This window comes from Saccopteryx leptura, chromosome 6 (genome assembly GCF_036850995.1).
Source record: "Saccopteryx leptura isolate mSacLep1 chromosome 6, mSacLep1_pri_phased_curated, whole genome shotgun sequence".
NCBI classification, from domain to species: domain Eukaryota; kingdom Metazoa; phylum Chordata; class Mammalia; order Chiroptera; family Emballonuridae; genus Saccopteryx; species Saccopteryx leptura.
The window spans coordinates 132,228,275-132,245,438 of record NC_089508.1 but is presented as its reverse complement, the minus strand read 5'-3'; the positions used below and the strand labels follow the sequence as shown (position 1 = coordinate 132,245,438).

The 17,164-nt window shown below is 40.8% G+C and overlaps 1 protein-coding gene across 2 annotated transcripts; it reads right to left on the bottom strand.

The window, feature by feature from the left end:
• Positions 1-1,182: 1,182 nt before the first annotated feature.
• Positions 1,183-16,871, bottom strand: ZCCHC10 (zinc finger CCHC-type containing 10). Of its 2 annotated transcripts, XM_066344148.1 has the most exons (4): positions 16,815-16,871; positions 10,320-10,481; positions 2,726-2,767; positions 1,183-1,559 (listed from the first exon to the last, which is right to left on the bottom strand). In XM_066344148.1, exons 1-4 carry the CDS (start codon positions 16,853-16,855, stop codon positions 1,292-1,294), a joined length of 513 nt encoding a protein of 170 aa, XP_066200245.1. In that variant the 5' UTR covers positions 16,856-16,871; the 3' UTR covers positions 1,183-1,291. The 2 variants fall into 2 exon arrangements, with proteins under 2 accessions (XP_066200245.1, XP_066200246.1); XM_066344149.1 differs by lacking the exon at positions 2,726-2,767.
• Positions 16,872-17,164: the final 293 nt, after the last annotated feature.

Sequence of the window (17,164 nt, the reverse complement as noted above, 5' to 3'; positions counted from 1 at the left end):
CCAATTTTCTGTAAAAATTACCTTTCTTCCTCCTTTTTTCCCCCTTTGAATTGTACCTTTTATAGCATATCAACAAAGATATTCATATCACTTTAACTTATTAGCCTTTAAATGTTTTCTTTCCTGATACACTGAATTAATCAAAAGGCACAAAAATTCCTAAGTAGTTTCAGAATTTTTGCTCATTTTTAAATTCCTCTAGAATGATGTTCCTCAAATAAGTATCACTAGAAGAACCAGAAGAAAATGAATGATACAACACAGTAACTTGAAACTTGTACCATTAATAAAGGAAGAAATATATTAATAGGTTCCTTGAACTTTTCACTTAGGGCAAGAAGTCAAAATAACTTCCTGTACATAAACATAAAAATAGAGCACATTTATAAACAGTAGGAAAACTCCTAAGCATATAACAACGATGTATTAAATCTGACATAATAACACATAGCCAAAAGCATTAGAAATTCACTGCCAAATAGTCTGATGCATTTTCCTGAAGATATGCCTGATACATAACATTAACATATAACAAAGTACAGCATTTATTTCACAGGTTGAAAAGACAAGTTTTATCACAAAAACAGATTTACTGGATTTCAGCTTTTAATTAAGAGTTAGAGGCCCTGGCTGGTTGGCTCAGCGGTAGAGCGTCGGCCTGGCGTGCGGGGGACCCGGGTTCGATTCCCAGCCAGGGCACATAGAAGAAGCGCCCATTTGCTTCTCCACCCCCCCCCCCCCTCCTTCCTCTCTGTCTCTCTCTTCCCCTCCCGCAGCCAAGGCTCCATTGGAGCAAAGATGGCCCGGGCTCTGGGGATGGCTCCTTGGCCTCTGCCCCAGGCGCTAGAGTGGCTCTGGTCGAGGCAGAGCGACGCCTCGGAGGGGCAGAGCATCGCCCCCTGGTGGGCAGAGCGTCGCCCCTGGTGGGCGTGCAGGGTGGATCCCGGTCCGGCGCATGCGGGAGTCTGTCTGACTGTCTCTCCCCGTTTCCAGCTTCAGAAAAATACAAAAAAAAAAAAGGAGATACATTTTAAAGATAAAAAAGAAAAACAAGATTCACCCTTACAATAAAAAAGTGTGTGTATGTGTGTGTGTGTGTGTGTGTGTGTGTGTATATATATATAATCCATTATTATCACTTCTTATACTCTTATAATGTAAAACATTTAGAAACTTTTGAGCTTTCAAAATTTTGGCCAGTTAATCTATTTGGCTTTAACATAGTCTAAATTCCCTTTTGAGAATCAGATTGAAGTTTTCGGTCCATCAGTCCAACAAGGGTGGGGCGATCCTATTTCTTTTTCTTTTTCTTTGGTGGTTCATCCTCGGAGCTGCTGTCCGTGCTGGTGCTGCTGCTACTGGAAGAGCTGGAATCTGAGTCTGAATCCGAGGATGAGGAAGAGCTTGTGGAGGAAGCTGAAGATGACGAACTGGAGGAGCTGTCATCAGTGTCACTGTCCTCGGAGGAGGATGAGGTAGACGTTTCTTCACTCTCTGATGAAGAATCACTGGCTGAACTGTCACTGCTATTGCTACTGGAACTGGTCACACTCTTAGACCTATTAGACAATCAACAGTTATATGTGTGGGAAGCTGATATTTACTAGAATGTTAATTCCATATGAATATTATGTACATGTATGTACTGAAGCTTTGCTAGCATGTTATTCCTATATTTGGTACTTTTAGGATTGCCTAACTATTGTAACCATGCCTCCTCCCCTCGCTTTGCAAGGTGTTCTGCTTCAGCAATTTAATTCTCTTAGATAGAGTTCAAGTTAAGTGTAGCTAATATATTATGCTCCACAGCAAATAATATTGGAATATTGTTATAAATTTGGCTTATTTAAATCTCATGAAGAGTGGTAGATGTTTCATAATCTTAACTTTAGACCAGATATAGCTGGTCAATAATTTTTTACCAGTCTAATAATAACATTTCCTGTTCTAAGTTAGCAGAAATTATTTACTATTTACAGGTAGAAAGACTCTGGAAAGTAGGAGAAAAAAAGAGAAATAAAAGCAATAAATTCCAGATTGGTAAAGAGAGGAACATATCAGGAAATAGGATAATATTTAATCATAAATTGCAAACAAGAAACTTCAGCTCCAAACCCTTTTTTTTAGAGAGAGACAGGAAGAGAGAGAGATGAGAAGCATCAACTCGTAGTTGTGGCACTTTAGTTGTTCATTGATTGCTTCTCATACATTCCTTGGCCAGGGGAAGGGGGGTGTTTCCACCCAAGCCAGTGACCCCTTGCCCAAGCCAGCAACCTTGGGCTCAAGTGAGTGACCTTTGGGGTCAAACCAGCAACCATGGGGTCATATCTATGATCCCACGCTCAACCTGGCAACTCCACGCGCAAGCTGGATGAGCCTGCACTCAAGCCAGTGACCTCGAGGTTTCGCAATTCTTTCTTTCTTTACTTTTTTTTTCTTTTCTCTCTCTCTCTCTCTCTCTTTCTTTCTATTTTTGAGAGGAGACAGAGAACAGAACAGGGGAGGGGAGGGGAGGAGCAGGAAGCATCAACTCCCACATATGTGCCTTGACCAGGCAAGCTCAGGGTTTTGAACCGGCGACCTCAGAGTTCCAGGTTGGCGCCCCATCCACTGCATCACCACAGGTCAGGTTCCAAATCTTATACTACTAGTTTTAAATCATTCTTCCCATCCCTCCAACTACTATTACATATTAACTATAGAATACTCCTGAAGCTGCACATACCTTTTTTTCTTGGTCTTTCTTTCTGCATTAGTTTCTCCAATGCTTATAAACAGAGGGGGGGGGGGGGGGGGGGGGGAAACAACCTGTTAACAGTGATTCTGCATAGCTCAGACCAATCCTTCTGTTATGCCCAAAACTATCTTAAATTGGAGAAACACTCTGTCTTTTATAACATGTACCCAGATTCCAGTATTCGTTGTCACAACCAAATGGAAATTTGTCTATTGAAGTTGTCTATTGTCTATGTATATGTGATACATAGAGTCAACTTAATTGGCACTGAAGCAAGACATGTCATTTATCAACTATATCTTAGAAGCCACATGAGTTAGTAGTTAAGATAACCAAATGTACCAATTTGATTCTTTTCTAGTTTTGAACTTAGGTTGATATGGCTAAATCAACTATATCCTGAACAATAAAACAAAGTAAATAATAGCACAACAGCTGTAAATTATGATGGGAGTTTCTGGAATCATATTATAAACGGCCATTTCATATAAAAAGAAAAGCAACCTTTAATTTAAAATAACCATTTATTTTTCTGTATGTTCCCCAAATGTTATTTACTGTGACAGTTAATACTTTAAGACTGTGTTCCCTCACATTATTTACAAAGAACAGAGCCTGGTGATTTTTGAATGAAATATATGAATAACTTGCTGTTATATTCCTGCCAAACGACATGCATATTAAATTAGTGTTTCAAATGACAGAATTACTTCTATTATTATAGCACTGTCTTATAAATTTAATATTTCCATTTTCTGGACTTCTCTGTATTTCCTATGTAATGCTTCTATTTTTATTTTCTGAGTCTTCAAATCTAAATATCTATGTATGTAAAGTTGTTTTACACAATGGAATTACTGAATTGTCATTTTGGGGGTAAAATAAGTGGAAGAAATTCATTTATTAAACCACACCACAATGGCCCTGGCTGGTTGGCTCAGTGGTAGAGTGTTGGCCTGGCGTGCAGGAGTCCCGGGTTTAATTCCCCGCCAGGGCACACAGGAAAGGCGCCCATCTGCTTCTCTACCCCTCCCCCTCTCCTTCCTCTCTGTCTCTCTCTTCCCCTCCCGCAGCTAAGGCTCCATTGGAGCAAGGTTGGCCCAGGCGCTGAGGATGGCTTTGTGGCCTCTGCCTCAGGCCCTAGAATGGCTCTGGTTGCAACAGAGCGATGCCTCAGATGGGCAGAGCATCACCCCCTGGTGGGCATGCCGGGTGGATCCCGGTTGGGCGCATGCAGGAGTCTGTCTGACTGCCTCCCCATTTCCAACTTCAGAAAAATATTTAAAAAAAACGAAACAAAAAAACCACACCACAAGATACCATGATCACTTAAATTCACACACTTCCATTGTTTTAGCATTGAACCAAAAATCAGCAGTCTTTATGTAACAGAGCCCTATCAAAAATTCACATAGGTCTATGTATTTTTTTTTTTTTTTTGTATTTTTCTGAAGTTGGAAACGGGGAGGCAGTCAGACAGACTCCCGCATGCGCTCAACCGGGATCCACCCGGCATGCCCACCAGGGGGCGATGCTCTGCCCATCTGGGGCATTGCTCTGTTGCAACCAGAGCCATTCTAGCGCCTGAGGCAGAGGCCACAGAGCCATCCTTAGCGCCCGGGCCAACTTTGCTCCAATAGAGCCTTGGCTGCGGGAGGGGAAGAGAGAGACAGAGAGGAAGGAGAGGGGGAGGGATGTAGAAGCAGATGGGCGCTTCTCCTGTGTGCCCTGGCCGGGAATCGAACCCGGGACTCCTGCACGCCAGGCCGATGCTCTACCACTGAATCATCCGGCCAGGGCCAGGTCTATGTATTTTTAAGATCAAGATAGATGTGTAATACAACTAGAAAAACAAAAGTAAAAGTAAACGTTGGGATGAAATTATTCATAACTCATATATATATATTTTATTATATATTTTTTTTAGGACAGAGGTCTTCAAACATTTCTTGTTTACATTTCTAATAAAAGAATTTTGAAAAACCATTTCTCCCTCCTACTTTATTTATTGTAAGTTTCAATATTTGTAAAGGGTATAATCACTGATAAATTATATTTTCAACATATATTTTTTCAGTATTTAAAAATATTTTTTATTGATTTTAGAGAGAGAGGGAGAGAGAGAGAGAAACAAAGGGAGGGAGGGAAAGAGGGAGAGAGGAAGAGAGAAAGAGAGAGACATCAATTTGTTTTATTCATTCATGCACTCATTGGTCAATTCCTGTATGTGCCCCTACCAGGGGTTGAACTCACAACCCTGGCACATTGGGGCCATGCTCCAACCGAGCTTCCTGGCCAGGGCTATATTGATTTTTTAAGAAGAAAATTGTTATATGACTTTGATAACTGTACTCAATGGAAAGCAAATGTCACAATAATTTGATACCCACTGCAATTCACTTAAAAAATACATGAACAAGCTTATCTTTAACATTTGGTACTTTTACATTCTTTTCCTCCTTTTGAATTTAGGCTTTTATTCTGCTTTCTCATAGAATGTATCCTAAATATGTATATATTTTTAAATTTTATTTATTCATTTTAGAGAGGCGAGAGGGAGAGAGCAACAGAGAGAGAGAGATAGGGAGAGAGGGAGAAAGAAAGAGAGAGAGAGAGAGAGAAGTGGGAGGAGGAGGAGGAGGAGGAAGTATCAACTCCCGTATGTGCCTTGACCGGGCAAGCCCGAGGTTTTGAACTGGTGACCTAAGCATTCCAGGTGGATGCTTTATCCACTGCACCACCACAGGTCAGGCTTCTAAATATTTTTATGCTTGAAAATTTTACTGATCACTTATGATACTTCTCTGTAATAAAAACATTGACATAATTTGAAATTGTATCTTTTAACTACCTGTGTTGATAGGCTTTAAAAGTGTTTAAAATTGGCGGCGAGGCGACAGCTGGGCCCGGCCAGTGCCTCTCCTCCTGCGGCTCGGCGCCAGCCGCACCTCTCCTCGTCCAGTCCGGTCCCTTCGGCGCCGTGGGCGGCCGCTGGGACGTTTTCTGACTCCTGATCCCCGTCCCGCCTGCTCCCAGACCGTCGCGGGGCCAGCCGCTGCTCCGGCCCCAGGATGCAGAATGTGATAAACACGGTAAAGGGAAAGGCACTGGAGGTGGCTGAGTACCTGACCCTGGTCCTCAAGGAATCAAAGTTTAAGAAAACAGGTGTTATCACCCCAGAAGAGTCTCCAGCAGAGTGAGTGACCCCTTGCCAAGCCAGTGATCTTGGACTCAAGCCAGCAACCATGGGGTCATGCCTATGATCCCACGCTCAAGCTAGGAACCCTGCACTCAAGCTGATGTGGCTAGGCATTCTCTGAAAGACCCATTCTACCTTAGATATCATGCGTTTAATGCCTTGAATGCCAAATTAAACTTCGTTTTTATCTTAAGGATCTTAATGTTCTGGTCTAACAAAGGTGTGATATAGACATGGCTCCTGAAACTTAAGTATCTGAATTCAAGAGAAAAGATGAAAGTATGCTGTCCTTTTTGGGCCCTTTTGTTTTATCTCCTTTACATAAAGATGACTAATTAGTAAATAGATGGAGTTAGGGATCCATATCTCTGGTCATGGGATAGAATTAAGCTGTTTAAAAACAGCTACTAACCCTTGATTGAATAGCTGTTACACTTAATTGTATCATGAAGTAGGTAATAAATATTCCCCTTTAAAAAAACACCAGACATAACTAGCCCAGTTGGGTCCCAACCACATAATGCTGTATTGGGATAGAGCAGTTACAGTATTGAGTTAGATTAGAATGAGTCTATAGGAGGAAAATGAGGAGGCATAATTTGCTTTAGATCAATTCTGTGCTGAGGTTTTTTGTTTTCTCTTATTGCTTCTAGGCTTTTAGCTGTCAGCCTCAAGATATGCTGTTGTTTTCATTGAGGTGTGGAAGTCTTGTGTTTAAACAAGGGTCAGCCATTATCCAATATAGTATTGTCTGACTGAAAATACTTAAATTTACATGTGTATGATTTGACTGAATACTAGTAATAAAGCGTAGCATCAGAAATAAAGTTGCTCACTGACATATTAATATTTAATAACTCTAACTTGTTGGAGTTAGTATTTTTTTTTTTTAATTTATTTATTTTTTACAGAGACAGTGAGTCAGAGAGAGGGACAGACAGACAGGAATGGAGAGATGAGAAGCATCAATCATTAGTTTTTCATTGCGCGTTGCAACACCTTAGTTGCTCACTGATTGCTTTCTCATATGTGCCTTGACCACGGGCCTTCAGCAGACCAAGTAACCCCTTGCTGGAGCCAGGGATCTTGGGTTCAAGCTGGTGGGCTTTTTGCTCAAACCAGATGAGCCCGCGCTCAAGCTGACGACCTCGGGGTCTCAAACCCGGGTCCTCTGCATCCCAGTCCGATGCTCTATCCACTGCGCCACCGCCTGGTCAGGTGGAGTTAGTATTATATAATATTTAATCCCTAGAAGAAAGCTACTGTAAAAATATTAAAAATTTGAGTTTTGTCTTACATTTTATTTCACTTGAATATATGAAGCATGTAATAATGCCCATTGCTAGTGAGAAAAAATGTAAAAATTCTGTTTTTTTTATAATTTTCCTTATCTGGTACCATGGAATAAAATATTAGAGCTGTGAAAAAAAAAAGTGTTTAAAATTTTTGAACTGAGTTACCATTATCATTACTACAAAATTGATTAAAACAATGTAAAATGTATCATAAATTTTAATAATTATTATATATAAAATAATTTTATTGGAAATACATCTCTTTTTTTTTTTTTTTTTTTTTTTGAGAGAGTGAAAGAGAGGAAGGGAGAGAGAGGGTGAGAGACAGGGAAAAGCATCAACTCATAGTTGCTTTCACTTTAATTGTACATTGAGCTTCTCTTATGTGTCTTGACTGGGGTGTGTCAGTGTCTCCTTGCTTAAGCCAGTGAGTGACCTTGGGCTTTCCATGAGAGTGACTTTTGGGCTCATGCTGTGAGCTTTGGGATTAGGTAGATGAACCCCTGCTCAAGCCAATGAGTGACTCACGCTGATGTGTCTGTGCTCAGAGCCAGTGACCTCCGGGTTTCAAACCAGCGACTTCAGGGTTTCAAACCAGCAACCTCAGCATTCTGGGTGGATGCTTTATCCACTGCGCCACCACTGGTCAGGCTGAAAATGCATATCTTAATGACATGGGTATTTTTTTCTAGTTTATGTATCTGTGAATCTTATTGCTAGACTGTGACAAGGTTCAACATCAATTCAATTCCTCTATTTAATTTTTATAGATTTAACCCTGATAAATCTTGTTAATCTGAATAGGTAGATGGGAATAGAAAGAGTTTTGTTTTAGTGATGTCACTCAATTCTTTGAACTTCTCCCATCTTAAACTCTACAAGTAACATAATGATGTATCATTAAAATATAGTTATAAGTTGACAATTCAATAAGGTCTATTTCAATTTCACTGGGGAAAAAATTTACAAAATAATTTATCCCCAATAATTAGGGCCATTCACTTTCTCAGTACAAATACCAGTATTTTGAAAAATCTCTAGGTTTTTATACATGAGGACAACACACCAAGGAAAGATTAGAGATTGATGAGAGGTATGCCTTTCTTTTGTGAATTAAAGAAGGGTTTGTTGGGAAAGGGGACATGGAAAAGGAGAACCAGGAGGCAAGTTCTCATACAGATTAACTTGGGGGAAAAGTATATATGATATTGATAATCTAGAAACTGATTACTCATCTATTCCTCCATAACCCTTGAAAAGCCTCAAGTTCACAAACTGGATGGCTGCTGCCTTGAAGTTCAGATGTTTACAACACTATTATAAAGCTAAGAGTCCTGAAGACAGTGCTTCTAATTTATAGCACAAAGTGGACTCAACCCCTCCCTATTTCAGTTTCTCTTAACATGTATGCTTACCTATTTCATTGAAATTTTGAAAGTTTTATTCAAAGGACATAAAAGGGTAAATAACAATTTTCCAGTTCCTTGCTACCCAGTTCTCCTTTTATTTATTTATTTATTTATTTATTTTAAATATATTTTTAAAGATTTTATTTATTCATTTTAGAGACGAGAGAGAGAGAAAGAGAGAGAAAAGGCGGGGAGGAGCAGGAGGCATCAACTCCTGTATGTGCCTTGACCAGGCAAGCCCAGAGTTTTGAACTAGGGACCTTAGCATTGCAGGTTAACGCTTTATCCACTGCACCACCAGAGGTCAGGCACTATTTACTTATTTTTTAAATGAGAGGAGGGGAGATAGTGAGACAGATTCCCGAAGGTGCCCTGACCGGGATCCACCCAGCAACCTCTATCTGGGGCTGATACTGGAATCAACTGAGAGCTAGACTCAGTGCCTGAGGCTGACACTCAGACCAGCCAAGCTATCCTCGGGGCTGAAGCTCAAACCAATTGAGCCACTGGCTGTGAAAGGGGAAGAGACAGAGAAGGGGAAAGAGAGGGGAAGAGAAGCAGATGGTGGCATCTCATGTGTGCCCTGACTGGGGATCGAACCCAGGACGTCTGCATGTTGGGCTGATGCTCTTATCCACTGAGCAAACTGGCCAGGGCCCAGTTCTTTTATTTATTTATTTATTTATTTACTTACATACAGGGACAGAGAGAGAGTCAGAGAGAGGGAGAAGGACAGATAGGGACAGACAGACAGGAACGGAGAGAGATGAGAAGCATCAATCATCAGTTTTTCTTTGAGACACCTTAGTTGTTCATTGATTGCTTTCTCATATGTGCCTTGACCGCAGGCCTTCAGCAGACAGAGTAACCCCTTGCTAGAGCCAGCGACTTTGGGTCCAAGCTGGTGAGCTTTTTGCTCAAGCCAGATGAGCCCACACTCAAGCTGGCGACCTTAGGGTCTCGAACCTGGGTCATCCGCATCCTAGTCTGACGCTCTATCCACTGCGCCACTGCTTGGTCAGGCCCCAGTTCTCCTTTTAGAAAGAAACTACTATTATCAATTGTTTGTATTTTTTTAAAAAACCATTATTTTTTCCTTTTTTAAACATAAATGATAGCATATTATATATAGTGTTCTCTACTTGGTCTATATACTTACCCTAAGTATCTTGGATTCCTACTTTGGATATCTTTTCATATCCGCTCATATGATCTACCACATAGTATTCTGTTGTCATGTCACTGGCAGTTGAGGCAATAAGGCAAAATGATTAAGAGCATGGATTCTAAGGAGAGACTGGTCAGTTTAACATTTAAGTTTTTGACTAACTATCTGTGTGACAACCCTGAGCAAGGTGTGAACTTCTCCATGATTCAGTTTCTTCATAGGTAAAATGGGGTAAACCTTTATGTTATAGATATGATGCTTAAATATGCTAATACTTAGCATAGTGCCTTCCTTGTACATAGTAAGCACTTATTAAAAGTTAGTTAATATTATCATCTAAGTCTGGATAATCACCATGAGACATTTAGGTCCTTAATAAATTCTATAAATACGGGGGAGGGGATGCATTCAGGGAGACACTAGAATCTATGCAAACACAATAAATTAAAAAAATAATAAATTCTATAAATACAAATTAAAATATTCCTTTGGATACCACATGTAAACTTACCTTTGTTGTAACAATAATCTGTTTTCTTTTTCTTTTAAAGCTTTCTTTAATTCTGCTGTTCTTGAAGGCCTATGTAGGTATTTTCTTTTTCCTGTGCATTCATAAGTCCAATGTCCAAATTCCAAGCATTTCTGACATCTTATGTGTTGCTTATTTGCTTCACTACAGAGCAAAAATCAGAATACAGGCCTTAAAATTTTGACTTGACATATTCTGCCCTGAAGAGAATAAACAATTTAAAGTGTAAAATTATGTTTGTTTCTATTAAAAAAATAAACATCATTTTACATTTTAAATTGTTCATGTTTAGATTTAATAAAAAGACAGCACAGGAAGTGTTTAAGAGCATGGACCTTGAAGTTAAGACAGAACTGAGCTCAAATCTTCATTCCTCAATTCCACTCCAGTAATGGCAGTGAGTAACTCAGACAATGCCTAGGATCAGAACTAGAAAAAATAAAAACAGGCAAAACATTTAAAATAATCTGCTTGAAAAATCTGAGCACTAACAAGAAGATAAAGAATAACCAAGCCAAGATACGGAAGAAGATGGCAATCCAGAGTGATCAACCCTGTGGTTTGTATCCAAATTAGGACTCTTAGGGGCTATCTATCCTCTAAGAATAATCTAACCATATATGGAATGTAGTTCAGTTTCTAGACTTTGAGGAGACTAAGAAAAATCTCAGTTTCTGAAATTAAATTAAGATGCAGCAAGCAAAGAAAAACAGATGAGAGAACTGGGAAGGAAGAAATAAAGTTGTCATTCATCATTAATGATGTATTTGTACATAGCAAATATAAAAGAATTCACGGAAAAAATTTTTGAAGTAGTTTGAATTCATAAGCAAATCAAGCAAGGCAATCTGTCTGTAAAGGATCAGATAGTAAATATTTTAGGCTTTGCAGACCAAAAGGCAAAGTGAGGATATTATGTAGATATTTCTATAATAGGAGACAAAACTGTTTCCAGAAATATTTTTGATAATAAAAATATTTCACAAAAAAGATAAGAATGAAATTATCTAGAGGATAACGTTTTACTCAATTCAGGTTCAAAGTTAATGTTCCCTATCATCAACTCAATCACATACATACATACATATGTAAATAATATTCTTAGCTTGCAAGCCTACAAGAATAGGCAGCAGGAGGCATTCAGTTTGCCAAACTGTGTTCAACATAAGGTCAACACATAAAAACAAATAGTTTCTATATAATAAAAACAGCTCAAAATTAAATTTTAAAAGGTGGTATTTATAATAGCCTGAAAAATATCAAACACCTAGAAATAAAGATAATTTGTGCAAGACTTTTATGCAGAAAACAAACATTACTGAGAGGAATTAGACATTTAGACAAGTGGCTAATAAAGGGATATACCACATTCATAGATTGTAAGGCTCATTACAGGTGTCTGTAAAGTCATGGTGCACTTTTGACCGGTCATAGGAAAGCAACAAAAGACGATAGAAATGTGAAATCTGCACCAAATAAAAGGAAAACTCTCCCAGTTTCATACCTATTCAGTGCAGTTCAATGTGGGCTCACGCACGGATTTTTTAGGGCTCCTTAGATAGCTATCCCATATAGCCTCTACAGACTCGTCACTGACTGATGGCCTACCAGAATGGGGTTTCTCCACCAAACTACCGGTTTCCTTCAACGACTTATTCCACCGAGTAATGTTATTCCTATGTAGTGGCATATCATTATAAATGCGCCGATATTCACGTTGCACTTTGGTCACGGATTCGAATTTAGTGAGCCACAGAACACACTGAACTTTCCTCTGTACCATCCACATCTCGACTGGCATGGCCGTGGGCTGCTCCGCTGTATACACGGTGTTACATCATCATCTGTGCATGCGCACATGCTGCTACATCATCCTACTGGGAGGGTTTTCCTTTCATTTGGTGCAGATTTCACATTTCTATCGTCTTTTGTTGCTTTCCTGTGACTGGTCAAAAGTGCACCATGACTTTACGGACACACTATATTGTAAAAACGTCCATTCTCCCCAAACTGATCTATAGATTCAAAGTAATACCAATAAAAATCTCAACAAGTTTTTGTTTGTTGGTAAAGGACTGTAACAGAAGTATCTGAAATTCTGCCAACATGAGTTGAGACTAGTAAAAAATATCAAGAACATCGAAAATGGCTTCATTTTGTGTCTTAGTTATATTTAAAGCGTAAGGAATCAAAAAAAGGATATGTTCACTATTTGGCATGATAGGCAAATAGGCCACTAATATCACGTAATGGGCTAAAGAGAACAAGAAGAACTCTTTTATTTTGTTGCAGTCTGAACTCAGATACAATTACACACAGAATGAAAAGACTAAAACTGAAGTCCAAGATATTTGAGGAGAAGGTAAGAGAGTCTTTATCCATTCTGAATGTGTTTAAGTCATATGATTGTTCACTGACATACCAGAGATTTTCCAGGTGAGACTGTTGGACTTTTGCTGGTAATGAGGAGCCCTGGTGCACGAGTGGTGCTGAAAGACTGAAAGTAGGTTAATGCTGTTTTGACTTTAGAAGTGGGGAGAAAGGTAGATTCCACAAACTAAACCAGTGAACTTGACATCCATTCCAGCCAAAATTCTGGCTGGATTTATTAAATCGATTCAGAAAGAAAAGCCATGATTACTAGGTATCAAATCATTCCAGACTAATACTGTATTGCCTTTTGGGTATTTGTATTTCAATAAGGCATCCTGGAAAGTCTCTCACAAGATCCTTGTGAACAAAACAGAATAATTAGTAGATCAGTTGAACATCAGGGACAAAGAGTATTGTATAACAAGTTGAAATAAGTTATACAGAGAGAAGTATCTAGTGGTGGCCAGTAGGGTTTGGTCCTCAGTTTGGTCTTGTCCAGCATTTTTATAAAGGACACAGATGTGCATACTTACCAAACCTGCAGTTGATACAAAACTGGGAGGAATAGCTAATACAACAGATGACCAAAATCAGGACCCAAAAAGGTCTTGACAGGCTGGAACTCTGTGTCAAATCTAACAAGATGAAACTTAACAAGGGTAAAAGTAAATCTGATACTGAAGTATAGAAAATCAATACAAGTACAAGATAGGGGAAGCTCAACTTAATGGCAATTCAAATGGAAATCAGTTTAGGTCATAAGTTGGAAAGTTAAAAGGAAGCAGGGTTTAGCTTCATAAATATTATTTCCTTTCAGCTAGCTCAGCATAAATTTTTTGATAGATTTGAAAAATGTATCAGGCTACTTCAGGAGGTGAATATGTCCTTCCTGGAGATCTTCCAGTGAAAGTTAGATGACTACCCTGAATGCTGAAGAGACAGTGGTGGAATCCAGTGAAGAGCTCAGTAGAAGAAATTACCTCAGTTGTGCCAAGATTCTATAATCTACCTACATGAATATGAGTACATATAATTAAAAAGCAAAAATAATCTCATTTCAGTTGATTTAAAGTTAAGTACCTGAGAGATTTGCTGCATGGGGAATTCAAATTTAGGTGTTTTTTTTTTTTTTTTTTGCCTGACTAGCAGGGGCACAGTCGATAGAGCGTCAGCCTGGGATGCTGAGGTCCCAGGTTTGAAACCCAAAGATCACTGGCTTGAGTGCAGGCTCACCAGTTTGAGTGTGGGATCATCAACATGAACCCATGGTCTCTGGCTTGAGCCCAAAGGTCACTGGCTTGAACCCAAGGTTGCAATCTTGGCTGGAGCCCCCTGTCAAGGCACATACAAGAAGTAATCAATGAACAACTAAAGTGGCACAATTATGAGTTGATGCTTCTCATCTCTCTCCCTTCCTGCCTGTCTCTGTCTCTGTCTCTCACACACACACAAAAAAAAATTGGCTTTTTTTCCTCTTATTTTTCCCTATTAGTCCAAAGACCTTTTTAAAAGGAAGACAATAGTACTTTCTCACTTCTCTTGACTAACTTAAAAGCTGTTTAAAACTTGTTTATTATAGAATATATGCTCTTGGGCCTTGGCTGGTTGGCTCAGTGGTAGAGCGTCGGCCTGGCGTGCAGGAGTCCCAGGTTCGATTTCCGGCCAGGGCACACAGGAGAAGTGCCCATCTGCTTCTCCACCCCTCCCCCTCTCCTTCCTGTCTGTCTCTCTCTTCCCCTCCCACAGCCACAGCTCCATTGGAGCAAAGTTTGCCTGGGCACTGAGGATGGCTCTGTGGCCTCTGCCTCAGGCGCTAGGATGGCTCTGGATGCAACAGAGTGATGCCCCAGAGGGGCAGGGCATCGCCCCCTGGTGGGCATGCCGGGTGGATCCCGGTTAGGCGCATGCGGGAGTCTGTCTGACTGCCTCCCCGTTTCCAGCTTCGGAAAAATGCAAAAATTAAAAATTAAAAATTAAAAGAAAAAGAATATATGCTCTTTATAAATAAAATTACCTTTTTAAAATACACTTTTTAAAATTTATTGATTTTTTCCCCTTTTTCTGGAGAGAAAGGGGAAGGGAGAGAGACAGAAAATCGACCTGCTTCTGTATGTGCCCTGACGGTATCAAATAGGCAACCTTTGTGTATATGTTCTAACAAATGTAGCTATCTGGCCAGGGCAAAACTAAATCTTTTTGATGAATGTAAAATGAAAAGCAAAGGCCTCTTTTCTGCTTTCTCTCCAAAAATATTCCCCAAGCTCTTCACCACCCTACCACAGACTCTGAAGGCACTTCTTTTCTGTCTGCAGACTTATAGTTAGTATACCTTGACAGCTTTTATTATACATCATATGCTTTCTTCCCAACTAGACCAGAAGCCCCCAAAGATTTGTGTTTTCTGTGTAGCTCCTGTACCAAATACAGGCACACTCTAGACATAGAACACTTGCAGAATTTTGATACTTCTGAAACAGGAAACAATATTCTTCAGGTGCTAAAAGTCTCACTTTCACTTCATATTTAGAGTGGACATTGGTTGGTTTTGCCATTCTAGTCTTTATTACTTTTCTGACCTACCCATCCAGCTCATCAGTGATTTGTAAAGTATGCATTCAATTGTACTGAGAAAAAAATGAGACCTGAGTCAATTAGAGCTTTACAATACCAAAGACTTGGCTCAGGGTTGGGCATGTAACCCAATCTAGATCAATAAGATGCCACAAACTAGAAGCTGAGAAGATATTAAGGACCCTATAGATACTGTGGCCATCTTGACATCAAAGGACTGAACCTCTATAAGTATGGAACTGAGAATTAAGAGTGTAGACACTGGTGATGTCATTTAACATGCTTATTAAGTGTTATTACTTCATTATTGACCTCAGAACTATCTGACTTCGAAGCCTTCTTCCTCCATCAAACATACTAGTACTCTGGACTTTCTAACTCTTTATCCTTATGTTCAAGGAACTTTTCTCAACTGGCATGAGAGACAGAGTCTGATGGAGGGGAGAAAAGAATGGATAGGCCTCTTAAGGATAAAAAATATAAATAATATATACATTAGCAGAATGTTAGCAATACATTATTGATGTGCAATGGTGATGGCATGAACTGCTTGCTGAGAGAATGAAAAAGAAGCAGACGTTTGGGGTCCAGGTTGGAAGAAGAAAAAGGAGTGTCTGGGATAACTCCTGCATTATCTGTGTACAACAAATCTCTTGTGCCACTTTCTCTCATTCGCCACAATGGCTGTCTTTCAGTTCTTAAAAACAAACTTCTTTCCTATATCAAAGCAATTAACTATGACACTGGATGCTCTGTCCCCAAAACATTTCATTACTGATCCCTTTCCCACAAACGTCACCTCTTCAGAAATACCTGTTCTGTCTAACCAACTTAACCAGGGCCTCTCTTTCCACCACCTATTTCCTTCCCAGTTCTTGTCACCAACTTCATCTACTTAAAATGTTTAGTTTATCGACTCTTCCCATAACAAAAACGTGGTTTGTCCTGAACCCTTCTTTTTCTGTATACCCAAATTCTGGCACAGAGTAGCAAGTAGTGGAAAAATTAATGTTTATTGAAAACAATGAATGGCAGAAAGTGAAAGGACAACGCGGGAGGAAAGCCGGCGTGGTGGGCAGGCTGTTCCCAGGGAAGTCGCTAGCTGCTAGCAGGAGGCAGAAGAAGCCGGCCAGGCTGGAGGCTGCATAAGGAAGCCGGAGGTTTCTGCCGGTCAGTGGGGAGTCTGGGTCCGGGCTGCAGGCTTGCCCGGCCACCTGTGGGGTGGTCACCATTTGGTGACCAACTCCTGTGCGTCCCCTTCCGGGAAACCAAACTCGAGGCGCTTTGGGCCCCCACCCCCAGGTCCCGCCCCGTGGACCCCACGCAGCGGTCTTCTACAAAATAGCCCACGGACAGTAATCTCATTGCCGAGCCGAGCCGGTAGCAGGACACCAACGTGTTAGAAACAGCGACCTTCTGCCGGTCCCCACTGAGGACCCGTCACCGGCCCGCTTCCGGGCGCCGGCTCCCCGCCGGCTGACGCGCTTCTCCCCGCCCCCAGCCCGCCCGCCGCCCGACTGGGGCCTCACTTACGCTCGTCTCCGGGATATGAGCCGATGCATGGGAGTCGCCATCTTAGCGCAGCCGAGCCTGCCGCGCAGGATTCTGGGAAACTCCTCGGAGTGGGCGTGGGCCTCGAGCCCGTAGGACGCCGACGTGGGCGGGGTTGGGGGGGGGGGCCTTTCGCGGCTTCGCCTCGCAGTGTGTGTTGTATCTCAGGTGTGGGCTCCAGCTCGAGGGAGAGGGGTGAGGGCCGTGGTCTGACCTGAAGACGGGTTTGAAGGATGGATACAACACGGGTTCGAGCTGTGCGGGTCCACTTACAAGGGGACTTTTCCTCAATAAATACAGTGGACGCTTCCTACACGCAGGTTTCGCACCCG

Excerpts from the sequence above, each read along its gene's own strand:
- ZCCHC10 (XM_066344148.1), bottom strand. The coding sequence starts at position 16,855 with ATGGCGACTCCCATGCATCGGCTCATATCCCGGAGACGAGC. Across the intron at positions 2,768-10,319 it reads AGATTATTGTTACAACAAAG|CATTGGAGAAACTAATGCAG; the intron begins GTAAGTTTACAT and ends TCTGTTTATAAG. Across the intron at positions 1,560-2,725 it reads AGAAAGACCAAGAAAAAAAG|GTCTAAGAGTGTGACCAGTT; the intron begins GTATGTGCAGCT and ends ATTGTCTAATAG.